We start from the raw sequence: 19,028 nt of genomic DNA, 5'->3' as shown, positions 1-19,028 counted from the left end.
GAGACGGTGACAAATTCCTACTGAAGTACATTAATAATTCCATTTCTCCTAATGTGCAATTACAAATAAAGATGATAAATTGAAATCACATCTCCTTTTACGTAAGGGGCTGGTTAAAGAAAAGCAGAGATTTACCAAAAGGTATCATTTCCCACCCCCACTATTCTTTTCAACAAACATAGTGCAGCTATCGTCTCTGTTATGGAGAAACATTACTTTACACTGAACAGCTATTAATCTCCAATGCCAGCTTCATTCCTAAAACATTGACTAAAACCCAAAACGCACAGGTATTGTGACTGAATAAGACATGGTCTCTGCCTAGAAGTCAGAGTAAAGCAAGAAATGCATATATATGGAAGACTGTACTTAATTTTAAAAGATAATCATTGCGTATACTATTGTAATAGAGATAAGAAATTCTGGTAGGTATATATGTATATATGTCAAACTAGACAAATACAAATAACAAAGGTGAAATGATTTTCTAATTATTATGATATATAATATGGGGAACATACACACACACGTACACACACACACACACAGCCATGTATGTTCTCCACCTTTTTCTGGGAAAATAGGACAATTCAAGTGACTGCCTGTTGGAGTAGCTGTAAGGAAGAGCCATGCAGCTACTAAAGATTATACCAGAGAAACTCTGAGGGACACTTTAATGCCAAGCTTCTTTGATTCCATGAGTCGAAGACGTTCTAACAAAATAAAATGCATTGAACGCACTTTAAAAAATATTCATAGAGTGAGATTAGTCCTATTTAATATCCAATGCAGGAATCCATTCACAGTGCTTCTGAAACTTCAAGTGCATCCAGATCACTTGGAAATCTCAACCAATTTGCAAATTTTAATTCAGTAAATCAGTAAATGCCTGAGATTTTGCATCCTCAACAAGTTCCCTTTGATGATCAAGGCATTCACCTACTTCCAAGCCTTGTCTGGGGAAAAACAAAACCAAACAAAGATGTAATCCCCAAGTGAGTAGATGTTCTAGGGCAGTAGTTCTCAAAAGGTTGTCCACACACCACAACATCTGCATCACCTGGGAACTCGCTAAAATTGCTAATTCACGGACCTCACCTAGACCTACTGAACCAGGAACTCTGGGGCTGCTGCCCAGGAATCTGTATTTTAACAAGCCTACGATGGACACTAACGTTGCAGAACCATTATTCTCAGCACGGCTTGGGAAGGGAGTCAGTGCTGCTGAGTGAACTACGGTTTATCAAGGCTGGTGACCCTCTGAGACCATATGATGCCAGCAGATAACAGCACCATACCCCTCCCCAGCAGACAAACCAGGGCGTCCTTGGACCCCACTCTCTGTTGATTGTCATTCAGAAGGTCTGGGGTAAATGTGGGAATCTATTATTTTAAACTTGTTTATGGGCAGGTTTTAAACTCATTGATTCGAAGACCACTTGGACTTAAAGGGGTGGGAAGGCTGACTTTTAACACTTAAACTGTAAAGTGTGAGAAATATATACTCATTGACAGACCAAACATTTCTGGAGACTATAAATGGACGTCCACTGAGGGAACAGAAAGAGGCAGATCAGAGCTGTACCCACCAGATACCTCTTAATGTACAATAAGCAGTGATGTGACACCACCATCCCTACCCAACAAAAACACAAATTAATTCTTATATTCAGCACATATTAATTCCTAATGTATGCCTGTGTAATGCCCAACTTTGCAGTTCTTCCCTATAAATAGTAGACAGTGTGTCTATTAGCTCATGAATTAGCATCTTTTACGTTTTTAAACACAATTATCTTGTCTATCTACACTATACACTCTGCAGGTTAAACATATTCATTCTCCAGATACTTTATCCTGAAATGTGGTGGATTTTATCTCCTCCCTTCTGAATAGTCTATCAGCTCTTTGAGAATGAATGGCTCCTATGATGTTTATTTTCTTATTTGTGTCTTTGTGAAATTTACCAAAATACACAATAAACAGATGCTACTTCTATCTTCTGGAAAAACAAATGTGATACAAATTAAACATAGAATTTTAGTCATAGTTTAAACATTATACCCTTTGTTCTGATTATTTCCAACTTGGTGATTTAAGTTTTTTGGTTGATTGCTTTGCTTGAATTTAGCAGCTTCTTCAAACCAGTAGCTCAAATGGAACTTCTGGTCAACAAAACCTTAAAATCTCTTTTTTTTAGGTGAACGGTTTGCCAAACAGATTTCTCCATACTATTTGTGCAGTTAGTTTTTAACCATAAATGCTAGATTTTATACTTGTAATATTGATATTATTTTATGTCAATGTTATTTTTAAATTTCATGTTTTTATATAAGATTACCAAATACTTTCTTGTTTTCTTTTTGCCCATCCTCCCTTTTATTGTTTGATTGCCTGAAAACAGATATCCTCATTATTTTCACTGCCTGTATTACAATAAAATTTTATTTACAAAAAATAGGTAGTGGGCTGGATTTGCCCATGAATGCAGTTTGCCAACACTTGACCTAAAAAAAAATTTGTTCATACATATAAAAGGAGAAAATAATCACATACTTAATTTCTTATATTAAATTATAATTTTTATGTCAATATTATAAGCAACAATTTTATAAATGTTCAAATCCAAGGAAACCTAAATTTAAGGGAACACGAAAATTGTTTCCAAGCTATCGGGTCTGCAGTAAAGTTTAGTAACTTTTTATATAAGCTTTGTCAGTGTATTTCATTGCTTCCCAGAGTATTTTGTCTACTCAGGATAAAAGAATATGAATAATAAAACAAATGCCAGAAAAGAAAACAGAAGACCCACGCTACAATATTATCAACATGTTCCTGGGAACAGTGGACACAAGAGCAAAACCTACCTTGACAGGAAATCCGAGAAGGAAAGGCGGACAGGGTATCCGTGTCGGATGATCTTCACCATCTCCAGGACCCCAATGTATTGCAGCTGAGCAGACACGTAAAAATTATCAAAAGTATCTGGCAGCCTCGAGTTATTGGGCTTGATGCAATGAATAAAGTGTGGAGTGCACTTCTGAAGTTTTCCAGTGATATCCATCAGAGTTTTCTAAGGAGAGAAGTAAAACACAACTGATTCCCCAAAGACGACACCGACTGACAAGGTAAAGCAATTTTTAAATAAAAATCTTTATCTTCAATCCATGATTCTTATTTATTATGCATTCACTTGCTTGTGTGTGTGTGTGTGTGTGTGTGTGTGTGTGTGTGCATGCTTACTTTTTTGAAGGTCCTTAAGTGCTGAAAATGGAGGAAAATTCCATGTAAACCCTCTACAGTTGATATAATCAAAATGGAAGTTTTTGAAATCTGAAAACTTCACTAACCCTGAGTTGCGATGCAATGGTGGCCGGACCTCCCCGTTCTAGTCTTTGAAGAAATGTAGAATTTCCTTTCTTTTTTAATAACTGTAATGAAAACAAAAGGAAAGGGTGAGCGGGTTTATTTTACTAAATTCCAGTTTAGAGGGAAATAATTAACCCTCTGATTCATATAAATTCACTTACAGGCAGATGTAGATTTAAAACAGACTATAAAAATCAGTGCCAAATGATTTTCTGTAATGGTACTATGAGCTAGAAAAATGGGCAGCTACATGTAAAATAACCATTTCTTGCCTTTCAAGTCCATGGCTGTCACAAACCTGCATCTACTTTAATTTGAGAATAGACAGATGTTGACTTGCTTGGTGGTACAATAAACTCACCTTGGTATCCTGATTGTATTACTAATTGTGCATGTTTATCATGAAATGTAGTTTGCTCTGGGGTAAAAGGATACTATTGATATTTTACATTACAAAGATTTGATGTTTTAACAATCACTGGTTTGTTCCATAAGTTTAACTATAATCAGTGTCTTACTCATTTTTTCTTTCCCTTCGTTTTCTTTTTCTTTTTTTTTAATGACTAAAAGGGGTTAGTAAATTACTTGCCTATGAAAAATGACAGTAGACTGTTTTCTTCGATAGTAGTTATATATAGCTCTTAAAAGAAAATAATTCATACGTAGCAAAGATTAAATGATAAGGCAGATAAAAGAAGTCAGTGAAAATGAAGCCAGTGGGTGAAGAAAGAAAGGGCAGAAAGTAATTAATTAAATCCCACCAGGGGTTAAAAGAAACCTCAGCCACTAATGTACTATTACATTTCACAAAATCATACAGACTGAGACCAACAGATCTATCGATCCAAAATCATTTATGTTAAAATAAAAGGTCTCGATAGAACAAAAAATTTGATGAAACATTCTTGTCAATATGGTGCTATTGCTATCATGGCAATAGCTCATTTCCTTCCATTGAGATGAACCGTCAAGCTGAAAAGATCAATTGTAATTGACAAGGGAATGGAAAACGAAGCGATTGGTCTAAGATCAACTTGTTTTCTACAAACACAAAGCCGAACGTGATGCTCAGTTGAAGGGGGGGGTAGATGGCTACCCTGCCGGTCACAGGGATGGGTGTGCAGGGGTGAGGACCCTCGGAGGGAAGAGAGGAATGGAACACTTAAGGAAAAATCATAATAAATAAATCTTCATCCCTTGAAACTGAACACTCAATTTCCCTTTCCGGGTGGAGGAACTGCTTGTGAATTATCTCGCTTTTGCAGTCCTTCAGGGAAAAGACTAATGGCATCTATGCCTGGTAATGTTTAATAATTAAGGTTAAAAATTACAGTTTGGAGGTGTGTGGCGATTTCTTGCTCATGATTTCCAGGATGATTGAGAAAGGAAGGGCCAGTGGTTTCAGCGAAACCACCAGGAATAGAGATTGAGCTTACTAGGGGAACACTTTGTCCTTTTTATGTAAAAGATGCCATTTTATATGCAATGAGATTGAATTCCTGTGATGGTCCAGTTCTGGAACAACTATATCAAAGGATCCTTAAATCTAGGGTCTAATGGCTAAACACATACACACGCACTCAGGAGCACACACACACACACACACACACATTTCTAATACGCTATACACATTTCTGCCACTCTTCTATAATACAGTTGATTTTAATTATGCTTCTATTTTAATTGGTAAGTTAAAATGCATTTCAGCAAGCGACAATGACTGAATCTCTAAGATTGATTGTCCTGGACACCTTCCCAACCATATTTCTCATTTTTTAAGAGTTTTTATAAAGGCAAGCAAAACAAACTGGGCTACAACTGGGCACTGAATTCATAAACTTAAAACATTTCAGTTTTGAAACAACTCTTCACTGAATTTTTTGTTCTATTTTACAAATCGTCAGAATCTTTAGGTCGTAAGTACAACCACGCTGGTGTGGGACAAATACCCATTAAATGGTACAGATGAAACTATTTGCAGGGCAGCAATAGAGACGCAGACGTAGAGAATGGACGTGTGGACACAGTGGGGGAAGAGGAGGGTGGGACGAATTGGGAGATTAGGATTGACATATATACACTACCATGTGTAAAACAGATAGCTAGTGGGGACCTGCCGTATAGCACAGGGAGCTCAGCTCGGTGCTCTGTGGTGACCTAGATGGGTGGGATGGTTGGGGAGGGAGGACCGAGAGGGAGGGGATATATGTAGACATACAGCTGATTCACTTCGTTGTACACCAGAAACTAACACAACATGGTAAAGCAACTATACCCCAATAAAAAATTAGTATAATGCTGAAATAAATTAAAAATCTATAAAACACAGTGAAAACACTCTAGGACCTGAAAAATACACTATGTCTATATGAGAAACAATTTATTGTTTAGAGACCTGAAGCCTCTGAAGTGATTAATATCAACAGAATAAGGCAGCTAAGTTTATTCCCTTTAATCCTACTATCCCTGAAGTTACCTCCCATTCATCAAAAAGACAGTCACAGAGATGAGATGTAAAAATTATGCTGCACAGACAACAAAAAAAATGACCGATACTCTATTTGCTATCAAATTCTCACTCCACTGCACTTTCTTATAACCGTCCTCTCTCAGAGGGTTGTACTTTAGGTAAGCAGTCTTTCCTTTAATTCTTTCAATTAAAATATCAATTTCTTTCCATTAGCATTGAGGATTGTGCTTTTTTTTCTTTAAAAGAAGCAGCAAATATGCTAATAAGCAAACTTCAAAACAACCAGACACGAATCATAAAAACTCCTACCTTACTAAGTTCTAGATAATTCCTGTTTTCTCCAATCATTGAAGAAGCTGTCATTTTCTTACTGAGCCAGGCAGATTTATGTCCTCTGAATTTAAAAGAAGGAGAGGAAGGTACGAGGGCTCCTGTTGGTGACAGTTTCGACTGGAACAAATGATTGATCATGACATTTTCACTAGCTAGGAAATAAATAAATGAATATTGTAAGCGGCATTAAAATCGTAATTCACGCAAGCATTAAGCTTACACGTCATCCGAGCGTTCAAACCACTGAAACATTCTGAGTGGGGAGGGAATTTAGGAGTCTACCTTTCCTTTTGCCTCTTTTTTACTTTCCCCACTACTCATCACGCTGTTGGATGAATTCTGACCTTTTTTGCCCTCGGTCCAGATCCCACGCTCTCCTCTCCCCCACCTGAGCCTCCTAACAGCCAGAACCAGATCGGACCTGCTCAGACCTAAGGGGGCTCAGTGCACTTGACCAAGTCATGAAATGGTTTTGGTCAGCAGCTCTCCATTCCAGGAAAGTAACTGCCAGGGACACACGTCCCCAGGAAGAACCTCTCTCCGAGTGGAAGGCAGATATTGGGGAGCCCCTGTCTCATTCGGCCGTCTCAGCTGTTAGGGGAAAAAGGGCCTCTTTTTCTGATCCAGTTAAGCTGGAAAGGTGAAAGCAAGTTGATACATTAGATGTTAGGTTATAAAAATTCTGGTAATTCTGGGTCCATATGTCTTTCTTGACACCTCAGGGAGAAACGGGCTCATGAATGGATGGACACATTTGAATAGCAAAGTGAAACCATGTCTGTGACAGTTAAGGATCTAGAAGGCATGTTTCTTGTGTTACTTCTATCTGTATGTAGACAGTTTTTAAGCCTTAATTTCCTTTTCTGTGAAATAACCACCCGAGTACCTACTCTGTGGATTCCTGCAAGATTAAAGTGTGATGTAACATGCATAAATCATTCAGGATCAGTCTTAGCCCATCGGACAGTTGGCAACGTTTAGGAGCAAAGTGGTTTAGTTTCCACCATTTCTGCACTCAGATTATTTTGTTTGCCCAGCTAATATATTTATTAGCAGTGCCTTCAGTGAAAAGTCACCACATGAATAAACAAATAGGGAGCTAGGAGGAGGGTCAGAGAAGGGAGATACAATTATGGATTGCAGGAAGGCAAAAAGGAGCTCTGTGGTGTTGGGTTGAAATTACAGGTATCACAATAATATACAGCGATATATCTATCTATATCTGTATCTATATATACATACACACATATATATGTAAAATCTATGCCTATATCTTAAATTTTCTAGTTCTGAAAGGGTCTAAAAGCAATGACACCCCAGTAGCAATGAGCTCACCCTGCCCCCATTTCTCAGTGTTTCTTAACACCATTCACCTCTAAAATAAATCAAGTCTTCTTGGATAAGTGGCCAATTCTGGATCTGAGGCAAGGTAGAAGATCCTAGAACATTTTGGAAAGCCAGAATGTAAGAAAGTGCCACAAAAGACATGAGAACCTGTCAAAAGGACATAGGAACTAGCTTGGAGGGGTTCTCACTGGCCAAGTCTTGGGTAATTTTAGTATCAAAATAATGAAAAAACTGGGCTTCCACTTCTTAAAATATTAATGTCATGAAGAAAAAGGAAAGCTGAGGAAATGTCCCAGATTAAAGAAGACTGACAAGAAATGGCAAGTAAACTCAGCAAATGGTCCTGAATTGGGGGAAAAATCATTATGAAAGACATTAGTGGGATAACTGGCAAAGTGTTACATAAACTCTGAATTAGATATTGGTATCATATCAATGTTTAATAGTCTGATAATTTACTGAGGTTATCTACGACCATGTCCTTGGTCCTTGGACCAAAGTATTTAGGCACAAAGACACTTTTGGCCATTCTCCAGTGGTTCAGAGAGCATGCGTACTCACACACGCACGCACACACGGAGATGGAAGGAAGGAGAGAGGAAGAGAGAAAAGGAGAAAGGAAATGAAAAAAGTCAATCTGGGAAAAGAGCATACGGGAGTTCCTTGTACTAATTTTGTGACTTTAAGTTTGAAATCATTTCAAAGCAAACAGTGAAACAATAAACATATAATACCATGTCCTATTTAACTTAATTAAACATATTACTTATATTTCTAGCTAGTCTGTGGATGGATGGAACCACAGATAGATAGTGCAACTTGGTACTCCCATAACTGGGGAAAAAGGCTTTACTACATCTGTAAACACTAGACATAACTATGAACCAAAACATGTAACTGACCTGTTTCTGTCCTTTCTCTGGATCACACACCCAGGCTGCATGAAGGTAAAGTAGGACTACCATCACCCTATGATGGAGATGCCATCGTGCCTCAACCCTAACAGTAGAGCCCAGCCCGTAAGCTGAGCCAGCGGGAGGCGAGAGCAGGTTCCTCGGCACATTAAAAAGAGAAATTCGGGGCTTCCCTGGTGGCGCAGTGGTTAAGAATCCGCCTGCCAAAGCAGGGGACACGGGTTCGAGCCGGGAAGATCCCACATGCCTTGGAGCAGCTAAGCCCGTGCGCCGCAACTACTGAGCCTGTGCTCTAGAGCCCACGAGCCACAACAACTGAAGCCCGCGCGCAGCAACAAAGACCCAATGTAGCCAAAACTAAATTAATTAAATAAATAAATTAAAAAAAAAAAAAAGAGAAATTCGGCCATCGTGTTGGCACCTAGAGCCTGAGAAGGAAGTCCCTAGAGGAGAGACAGCTTTGGCCTCCCTTCCCTACTTCTAGGAGTCACTTGCTGCAGGCATTTTTCTTCATGTCACCCTGTATACACGTTGCAATGGGAAGCATCCGTCTCTGGGCTCTATACACAATGCACTGGGTGCCTTTCTGCCCGTAAAACGGGCTGAGCTGACTGAGGCGCCCACAGTCTATAGGCAGGTACGCAGAAATGCCAACAGCATCATTGACAATAAATAGTAAATTTTCCTCTACTTATAAGTAGACTTAAGAGTCTGGACTTTAACTCTACCTGCTTCTTTCTGAGTCAAGTGGACTTGATTTCTCATCTTGGGCACCAACGAGGGCACTGTCTGTGTGAGCCGTGCCACCCAGCTCCCTGTCTGCACTGGGCAGAGGTGTCACAGACACAGCTGGATTTGTAGGGATCCTGCCACAGACCCTGCCTCCTTCCTCACCTGGGAGCTTTTGGATAATATGAGAATTGAATCAGATGCTGTAAGCAGAGTACTTAGCAAGGTGCCTGGAAACAGGAATTATTACTATTATCTATAAATTACACTTGCTTTTAATAACTATTTGCAGTGTCAAAACATTCCATAAATTCATAAAATACTATCACAACCAGGCATCTTTGCTTGTGTGATAGAACGGGTGAGCAACTGTGGCCTGTGGGCCAAATCCAGCCCATTGCCTGTTTTTGTAAATAAAGTTTTATTGAAATACAGCCACATCCACCTGTATTGTCTACGGTTGCTTCCTCATTATCATAGCAGAGTTGAGTAGTTGCAACAGTGAACTTACGGCTCGCAAAGCCTGAAATATTTATTCTCTAGCTCTCAGCAGAAAACACTTGGCACCTCTTACATGAACTTATAAGGGCACATTGTAAATTTTGTCCTCCTGTTCAGACGTATGTATAGTCTAAAATATTTAGAATAAAATAAGATTCGCCTGTTTTCTCTTGGCACTTGTTAGCAAGCATACACAAAAGAATGACTTTAAGATATAGGGACTCTGTTAAGATAAGCAGAATTGCAATATCAGAAGCCATCATGTTTTCTTTCTAAATACATATTCCGTCACCATGAAATACAAAAAAAAAGGAGGCCTAGTGCCAACTTTGAAAACATGCTGTATATTAGTTCTTCATAAAATACATGGATTTTATATATGTTATAAAATTTTAAGTATGTTATGAATGAAAGTCCAAATATTTGAAAACTAGAAGGAAGATACTTCCAGTGATAATCAAGAAGATCAATTATCTCACTTCTTTCTTTTTACACAGTATTATTCCAAGTCCATGTTTTTATCATTAGTCTCAGCCTTTAAGAGAACTCAATAACCATACATTCTGAGAGGCAAGCAGAATCATTCCCCATGAAAAGCAATATATTGCAACTCTACTATTTGATTTAAGGTAAATATATTCCTCCAGCTGGAAGTGATATGGATGTCTTATTTCCAGCTCAAAGGCATCCAACTATTTCATGAAAGGCTATGATATGCTTCTTTTCCCAGGAATGATAAATGGCTCCATCTCATTTAGAGCAACTTAAAGCACAAAGATGATACATTTTAATTCGTTGAAGAGGTTATTAAGAAAATGTGAATCACTGCAGAACTGTTATTAAGAAAATAATTACTAGAGGATATAGAACTATACATATACATAAATTTATAGATCTATATGTAAATATAGAGATATATATAATTATACCACATATAAACCCAGTACATCGTTTCACGTATAGTATAGAATTATAGATATATGTATAGAGATATGTATATAAAGTACGAAGGTTCACTAAGTAGATGTCACCTATAAATTTATATGGATATATACATATATGCATGTGTGTATGTATATATCAATTCGTACCCTCATTTTACTTTGTAAGCATTAGTTTTTTATAGCTGAAAGTACACAAGAATAAAATACCACCCTTAGATGTGCTCCAGAGTCATCTTAAGTAATGAAACTCACCCTGCTGTAGCCTAAATAACTGTGGAAGCCATATGCATCTCCATCAGTCTTCACACAAGAGCTTCTTTATATTCACACGCCAAACTGGTAAAGGTGTTTTATATTTCTATCTGCTAAAAGCTTAGTTAAATTATGGTTTCTACTAGACTCCAAATTAAGTTGTAACCAGTGTGTAGCATGGCAAGATCCGTTCCTTATTATTCTGGGCATTAGAACACAAAAGATAGTTCAATTATCCTTAGCTGGTGGCATATTTTATAGGACCATGTTCAGAGACAGAGACATAAAGAATGTGTGGCATTTTAACCGTACGGGGAAAACTTACTTTTCATTACAAATAGAAGATTCTGTGAAAGGGAGTCTTTATTTTTTTCAATTGCTCCAACAATTTCATACGTTACCTATAATAAAAGAAAGTGGCATAATTACTAATGGTTAAACATGACCACGAAAGTAATTTCCTTTAAAGAATAACTTGACTCAGCGGCAGTTTTAAATTATTCATAAGAGCAGTGTCTTCAGGTCTTAGAGTTCTCGCTACAGGCAAGTTCAAAGCTCCCATTCCCAGGCTCTCCTTCTGCACGTGGAGGCAGGGATGCCTCCTCTGATCTGATTGCCGGAGCCCTCCTCCAATCGCGAGTTTAGGAGAAAGGGGTGCTGACTCCCAGCCATCATAGCCTGTTTATTCTGCAAAACCCTCACCTGCTCAGAAAACTCTCTAAACCAAGTAGGAAGACTTCACGACACCTTGGGAGGGAAGGAAATGAGGCGTCAGTTTGAGAAATGGAGTGCTGTCTTTATTTAAAAACTTAAAATAGAGCTACCATATGATCCTGCAATCCCACTCCTGGGCATATATCCAGAGAAAACTCTAATTCCAAAAGATACATGCAATGTTCACAGCAGCACTATTTACAAGAGCCAAGATATGGAAGCAACCTGAATGTCCACTGACAGATGAACGGATAAAAACAATGTGGTATATATATACAATGGAATACTACTCAGCCATAAAAATGAATTAAATAACGCCATTTGCAGCAACATGGATGGACCTAGAGATTCTCATATTGAGTGAAGTAAGTCAGAGAAAGACAAATATTATACGATGTCACTTATATGTGGAATCTAAAAAAATGATAGCAAATGAACTTATTTACAAAAGAAATAGACTCACAGATGTAGAAAACAAACTTATGGTCACCAAAGTGGATAGCAGCGGGGGTGGGGTGGGGGAGAAGAGATAAATCAGCAGTTTGGGATTAACAGATACGCACACTACTATATAGAAAATACTAAACAACAAGGACCTACTGTAGAGCACAGAAAACTATACTCAATATCTTGTAATAACCTATCATGGAAAATAATCTGAAAAAGAATAGATATTGAACAGATATGTACATATATATGTATGTATGTGTAACTGAATCACTTTGCTGTACACCTGAAACTAACACAACATTGTAAATTAACTATACTTCAGTAAAAAAAAAAAAGCGTTCCTTTGGATCATTTAAGCAGTGAATAAAATCTGAAGTCCTTAAAACAAAGAAAACTCAGGAAACAATTAATTCTGGATTATTCAAAGAACAGTTTTTTTTTCTGTCACAGTTTACTTACGAACATATTTAAATGACTTTATTGTCTGGTTTTGCTGGTATTCCCATCTGGCCTGGGAGACGTGATTTTTGAAGAGAGACGTGGTTTTATTGTCTCTCTCAGCCTCAGCCAAGTGTGAGTTCCCAAGTGTGGTCCTGAGGGTCAGATCAGCCACGAGGCTCATCAGGTTCAACAGCTACTGCTGCTTCACCACGGTTGGGTGTCACAGGCTGTCCTTTACCCCAGGTAGACCAGGACTGACCCCAAGGAGGGCATCTGGTCAATGATGTCTCTCCGTTCTGCATCACCATGAGGGAGTGTGGGTGGTTAGACCAGTGAGGGTGATAATCACCTGACTCCTTTGGGAATTTTAACTGGACGGCCCAGAGAAGATTGTCTCATTGGCAGCAAGATGGAACTAGACAGAAAGAATCCATGAGAAAGAGGCTGAGTGGCCAGTGAGAGGAAGCTAGAAAAAGGCCAGATGAGTCTTGGTTCCTACCGGGTTTTCAAGTTCCAATGCCTAACTGTGTCATCCTTACAATAAAGCCTTGCTGAGATTTTATTCTTTGCTGTCACAAGAGCCTAAATGGCACAGAAATCCCAAGATACCCTCCAGATTCCCAGATTTTCCAACATGAATTTGGATCAGAAGACTGCTTGAGCTAAGAGGCAAACAACTAAACAACTTTAAGATACTTCTCAATCATTATCTAATTATCCAGTTTGCCCCTAGGCCAGAACATGGCTTACCAATATTAAAATGTAAGCTGTATGTCATGTTACATATTACACATTGTTGAATCTAAACAATTTTTACATCATCTAGAGCAGTGGTTCTCAACCAGGGATGATGGTGACACTTCAGTGCCTGGAGTCTTTTGCGTTTGTCACAACTGAAGCGTTGGAAGGACACGGGTGCTACAAGCATCCTACAGTGCCCTGGACAGCCCCACAGTGAAGAAGTATCTGGCTCCCAGTGACCATCGGATTGGGGTTGAGAAATCTTAACCTGGAGTTTGGCTTCTGCATGCCTTCCTGTATTAGACACAGCAGTGCCCGGAGACCACAGACACCCAGCTAAGCTGCTCTGCATCTATATGGACTTTGGCAGGTTATTTAATGTCCCAGAGCTGATCCTACAGTGTAGGGTCCTCCTCTGTACCGTTCCAATCTATAATTCTAGCCTCTTCTTTTCACGGGTATCTGATGATTCTGAAGTAAACACACACACACACACACACACACACACACACACATATACACAGTTGGACTACCTGATTTTTTCTAAATACATTCCTTGCCTGTCTTTGCTCCTGTCATGCCTTGCTTTGTGATGGGCCTTCCTCCTGTACCTTGAGGGAGTGACTATGGATTGCTCAGCTCTGTCTCTGCAGCAACAAGCAAAATGCTTTGTCCACTGGGCAGATTCATTTAATATTTGGTGAAATGAACAAAAAGGTTTCGTTATATTGTGACCACATATAGCATAACATCGTGCTGCCCCTTTTTATTTAAGATTATGTTGATGAGTCTTTCATTATCACAAGATCATGTGCTCTGGGAAGTCCTCATGAATGGCATCCTGGTTGTACTTGGATAGTCAGACAAAAAGCTAAAGGTCTCCCATTAAAACTAAAGTTCAAAACTTCCCAGGTGGAAACACCAGCTGGAGAAGTTGCGTGGAAAAGATACTTAACAAAATCCATACAAGTGCAAATACTCAAGAAGGGCAGTTTGATGCTTATAGGAAGCATGGAGTTGGGCAAAAGTTTTTACTTCATATAAAATTAATGAGTCTTGAAGCAGGTGAGCTTAATTATTTTGTGACAATGGGAAAACTGCTTTAGCTCTGAGTCTTTCTTTATGTGTTAAATTAATATTCTGCAAAGGCATTCCAAGTTTAAGAGCTTCTGAGCCTATTCCTAAGACATGGATGATTACAGTATTGATGGGATTTGAGTTGACAGCTCAACAGAAGTATTAGACATTACCCCCCAAGATAGCTTATTTTATCATAATTAATGCAATAATGCTAACGACTACGTGTTACATAAACTTGGCATTACTGGAATGCTAACACATGGTTCCATATCATGTTTTTTTTTTCCTGGTCCCAAATCTGGAATCGAGTATTTCCTCAAGGAGCCCTTTCATATTTTACAGGAAAATTGAAATTAGAGACCTAGAGGTGCACAATAGCATAGTATTATCGAGCTAGTCAGTGTTTCTAGGACTTTTCAGGGGACAAGCTGAGAAATACATGCACACAACACACATACGTGTGCACACACATCTGAGATGGGTTTATTTTTTCATTTTAAGGATAAAATACAATCTGTTTCCAAACTTGGCCTTTTAACCATGATGATTTCCTCAATCCAATAAAGTTTGGTGTTGACCTTGTCAAAGGCAACTAGAAAATCTAAATAAATGATATCCACTCATGCCCGTTTATTATGTCCATAGATAACCTGCTCCCATCACCTTTAACTACGTCTTAAACTTTTAATTTTGAGATAATTGTAGATTCACAGTTCTAAGAAATAACACCGATAGAGCCGGCGGACCCTTTACCCCATTCCCACCAATGATAACATCGGACAAAACCATCACCAGTAGGATATTGACATCAGTGCAGGGAAGACTCAGGACTCTATTTCATATGTGGTGAATTGAGGTCATTTGTGTTTTGTGAGGAACTGGTCCAGTTCATCTAAGTCGTCAAATTTATATGTGACGGTTGTTTGTAGTATTTATTCCCTTTTGATCTTTTTGTTGACTGCAGGATCTGTATTCATATTTCCAGTTTTATTCCTGATATTAGCAATTTGTGTCTTTTCTCTTTTTTCTTTGTCTTTCCTTACTAGAGGTTTGTCATTTTTATGGTTATTTTAAGAGAACCAACTCTTTGTTTCATTGATTTTCTCTATTTTTAAAAAAATTCCATGCATTTTGCTCTCAGTTTGCTCTTGGATTGCCTTTTGTTTGCTTGTTCTGGGTTTATTTTACTTTCCTTCTTCTAGGTTGTTGAGGTGGAAGCTTAGATTACTGACTTGAGACTTTCTTCTTTTCTAATATATGTGTGTAGTGCTATAAATTTTCCTCTTGGCACTGTTTTAGGTCTGTCTCAAAAGTTTGACATGTTGTATTTTCATTTTCATTCAGTTCAACATATTTTTGGATTCCCTTGAAACTTCATTTTTGATTTATGGATTACTTAGAAGGGCATTTTTTAGTTTCCACGTATTTGGAGATTTTCCTGTTATTTTTCTCTTCTTGATTTTTAGTTTGAGTAGTCCATTGTGATAGGAAAGCCCCAGTCTGTATAATTTCAATCCTTCGGAATTTTAGGTTTGGTTTATGGCCCAGAATATAGTCTTTCTTGAAGCATGGACTTGAAAAGAATGAGTATTCTGCTTCTCTTGGTTTACACATCTATAAATGAGCAGATCCCGTTGGTTGATGGTGTTGAGTTCTACATCCTTTCTGATTTCCCACAAAGCTGTTCTATCAATTGAGAAGAGGACGTTGAAGTTTCCCACTTAACCTTCTGGTTAGCTGACCTCCTCTGAGAGCACTCAGCAGGGGAAGAGAGGCACAGCCTCATTACTGTCAAGTGGAGAATTTGGGGTCCCCACTCAACCTCCTCTGACACAAAAGAAGAGGGGATTCTCATTGCCGCTGGGTGGGCAGGAGTTCTGGGTCTCCACTGGGTCTCCAGGAACACTTCCCTGGCTGCAGGGTGAGTAGGTGGAAGGGGTCGACGTGCCTCTCTACTGCTTCCTAAGTGGGCGTGGGGAGAGGGGACCTGCGGCGGGTTACCTCTGGGCAGTGGCGAGAGCCCTGATCTCCCCCCACTCCTCTGACATCACCCCCTCCCCCCAGCAAGGAGGTGGTGGCACAAGACAAATGCAGAAACTTCGCACAACGCTGAAATCTGAACTGTGCCTAAGCATTTCAAAACTGCACATTCTAAAAAGGCGCACTGTCATTTTAATAAAGGTAACTAAAAGGTTTTGGGTTTTATTTTCACTTAAAAAAATTATAGCAAACGAGTTGGCCACAGCTAAAAAAATGTATAATCTGGATGATGATAAGCACGCATTTTCTTTTAGTCCTAAGTTAACACGAGAACTAAAAGTTAATTTTCAGAAGAAGACGTGAATAGAAAACCAAAAATCTAACTCCATGATCGCTCGTGTCGAATCCTTGGTAGATCCTCACTTTCTACAGAAAGATGTCCACCTCACTGAATACAATCCTTTGACATATGGACTATTTCCAGGTGCTCCCCTTTCTTTTTAGAAAAGTCCTTTCCAGCTCCACCAGCTGCCAAAGCCAAGTCTATCTCTCAAGGCCCACGTCTAGGTAGGAGGCATCAAGCTGTATTGGAAAGAGGACCAGCCTTGCACGGCAGCTGCCTTTTGGGCTCCGGCTTCAACCAGGCCTGGTGCCTGGTAGGTAAGGACATCAAGGTACTGAGCCTTCCTGATTTCTCGTCTCCAGAACATGGATGGTCATGTCAACCTCTCTCTCTCTCTGGGTGATTTTGAAGATACATGAAAAAGTATGTTAGTCCTAGTTTTGCATAGTACCTATCGTTTTCTAATCAGCAACCCCCATATCTGCTCTAACGCTCACCTGTACCTTCCCCTCAGCCCTGTTCCAGAATATTTTTACATTATCGCCCCGAGAAGGACTCACGGAGTCATCTCCGCCATCCAACTATGAGGTTGCTACATGAGCTGCCATCCGAAAAGGAGGCTCTCATCCTGTAGCTGTAATGCCATCAGTCAAAATTCATGTATTACTTTACAAAGAAATTGCTTCTGAATAAAGCCCATCTCCCTGGAAGAGTAACAGCACATTACACTCACCAGCCACCTAGCCTCAGCCTCCGGACCTCACTGGGACCACTGGCCTGAAGAGGCACTAAGGTTGCGTAGAAGCCATGGGTGCTGCAACACTGAGTGGGAAAAGGCCACCCCATTGGGCTCCTGGTGATTCAAAGGGCAGTGAGCCTCAGAGCCTAGTTAAACGGACAGAGGAATCTATATGAATGGGAAAACAGCAAGGAGAAAAAACTGTACCCTAGGAATCACCCTAGCTCTGTGAGTCTGTGATGCCAGGGTGACACATAAGGCCTGTCCTGTCTCAGCTGTGCCACTCGGGAGGGACGTAGCGGGCACTGCTGGAACGGCAGGAGCAGGTTTCAGGCACGGGTCTTTCTAGGTCACTCAGGACAGCTTCTCTGCTCTCAGCCCCACCCCTCCTTTTCCTGCTGGTTTACTGTTGGGGGATGAAAGGAGAAAAAAACCTGAAAGTCACAAAAGATAGAGGCCAGGATAAATGCTCTTTTTCCCCCTCTGTCTTAACATAACTGAAACTCAGGCTTGTTTTTTTTTTTTTTTTCCCTCTGAAGGATTCATGCTATAAGTGACAGCATCCCTCATGCATGTAACAGAGAAATTTATATGCATACAGGCCCATACAAATCTTAAAGGAAATTGTCATGTAGTCAAAGATTTCCTTTGGAATGATTCCATTCAATAAAATGGCTCCAAAGGAAATTTAGCATTTTCCTCACGTTTCAGCAGTTAGCACGCTTGTCTACATGCTGTGTGAGGATGCCGAGAGAGAAGAGTGCAGGCTGGCGAGCCGCGGCCACGCGCTCCTCTTCTGGATGTACTCGCTGTAACACTCCGGCACTGCAATACGTACAATTAAAAGGAAAATTATGTTCGCCGTATATAAAAACGGGGGTTATAAAACTTCCGCCATGGCTGTGAATCACAATCCGTCAAGATACTTAGTCTCCTGGGTCCACAAAGAAAAGTCACAAAAGGCCAAACCACATGCACTGTCTTCCCAACTGGAGGCTGTCAAGCTCAGCTTTGGCTCATCTCCAAGGAAACTGGAGTGCAAGGGTGAGCGAGCTCCGGGGAAATGGTTCCATCCACCATCCCTGATTTTACTTCCCTGAATTACAGCGAGAGAAGCTGGCTTACTCCACCTGGATAAGGAAAGCACGGGGTCTGCCAGAGCTGGGGCCTAACATCCCAACGTCTGTGGTCTCAGCCCCGCTCCAGGCGCTGGCACCCAGGAGGAGGGCCACGCGAGGTCAGGGAAGGTGTGCCAGTCTGCCGTCAGCTCCCCTTCCCGTAGGACTGTCTCCTCCCTTCCCATCTCCAGCCGCGGAGGAGGCAGCTGCTTCCCGCGTCTCTGGGTCACCTCATCGTCTCCCATCTGTCTCCACTTTTCCTGTGGAACCTATTGCCTGTACTCCTTTTCTTCTGCTTGAAAATTTGGAGCAGTTTCTTTTTCAGGCTAGACCCCGGCTCACCTCCACCAGCCCCAATTTCTCGCTCTGTCTATTCCTGTCTTGGTGCTGACAGCTCAGCTGCTTCTACCTGCTCTGCAGCTCAAAGGGACAAGGAGAGATACCGTGTTCATCACTGTTCAGGACACCTGATGAGAGATAACGAAGCTCTTGAACGTATGATGGAAAGCCAAGAGAGCAAGGCAGGCCTAATAGGGCGGATGGATGGATGCAGACAGAGCGAT

General features: G+C 40.1%; 1 protein-coding gene across 1 annotated transcript in view; it reads right to left on the bottom strand.

The window, feature by feature from the left end:
• The window catches only part of MYO16 (myosin XVI), a 505,456-nt gene that overhangs the window by 126,436 nt on the left and 359,992 nt on the right, over positions 1-19,028 (bottom strand). The window contains exons 24-27 of the mRNA XM_082366214.1: positions 11,185-11,260; positions 6,149-6,324; positions 3,351-3,431; positions 2,868-3,073 (exon numbers count right to left, since the gene is read on the bottom strand). Coding sequence (XP_082222340.1) covers positions 2,868-3,073; positions 3,351-3,431; positions 6,149-6,324; positions 11,185-11,260 — 539 coding nt within the window. The remainder of the gene's footprint in view (positions 1-2,867; positions 3,074-3,350; positions 3,432-6,148; positions 6,325-11,184; positions 11,261-19,028) is intronic.

This window comes from Balaenoptera borealis, assembly GCF_965194805.1.
Source record: "Balaenoptera borealis genome assembly, chromosome: 18".
NCBI lineage: Eukaryota > Metazoa > Chordata > Mammalia > Artiodactyla > Balaenopteridae > Balaenoptera > Balaenoptera borealis.
This window is presented reverse-complemented; position numbering and strand designations above follow the sequence as displayed.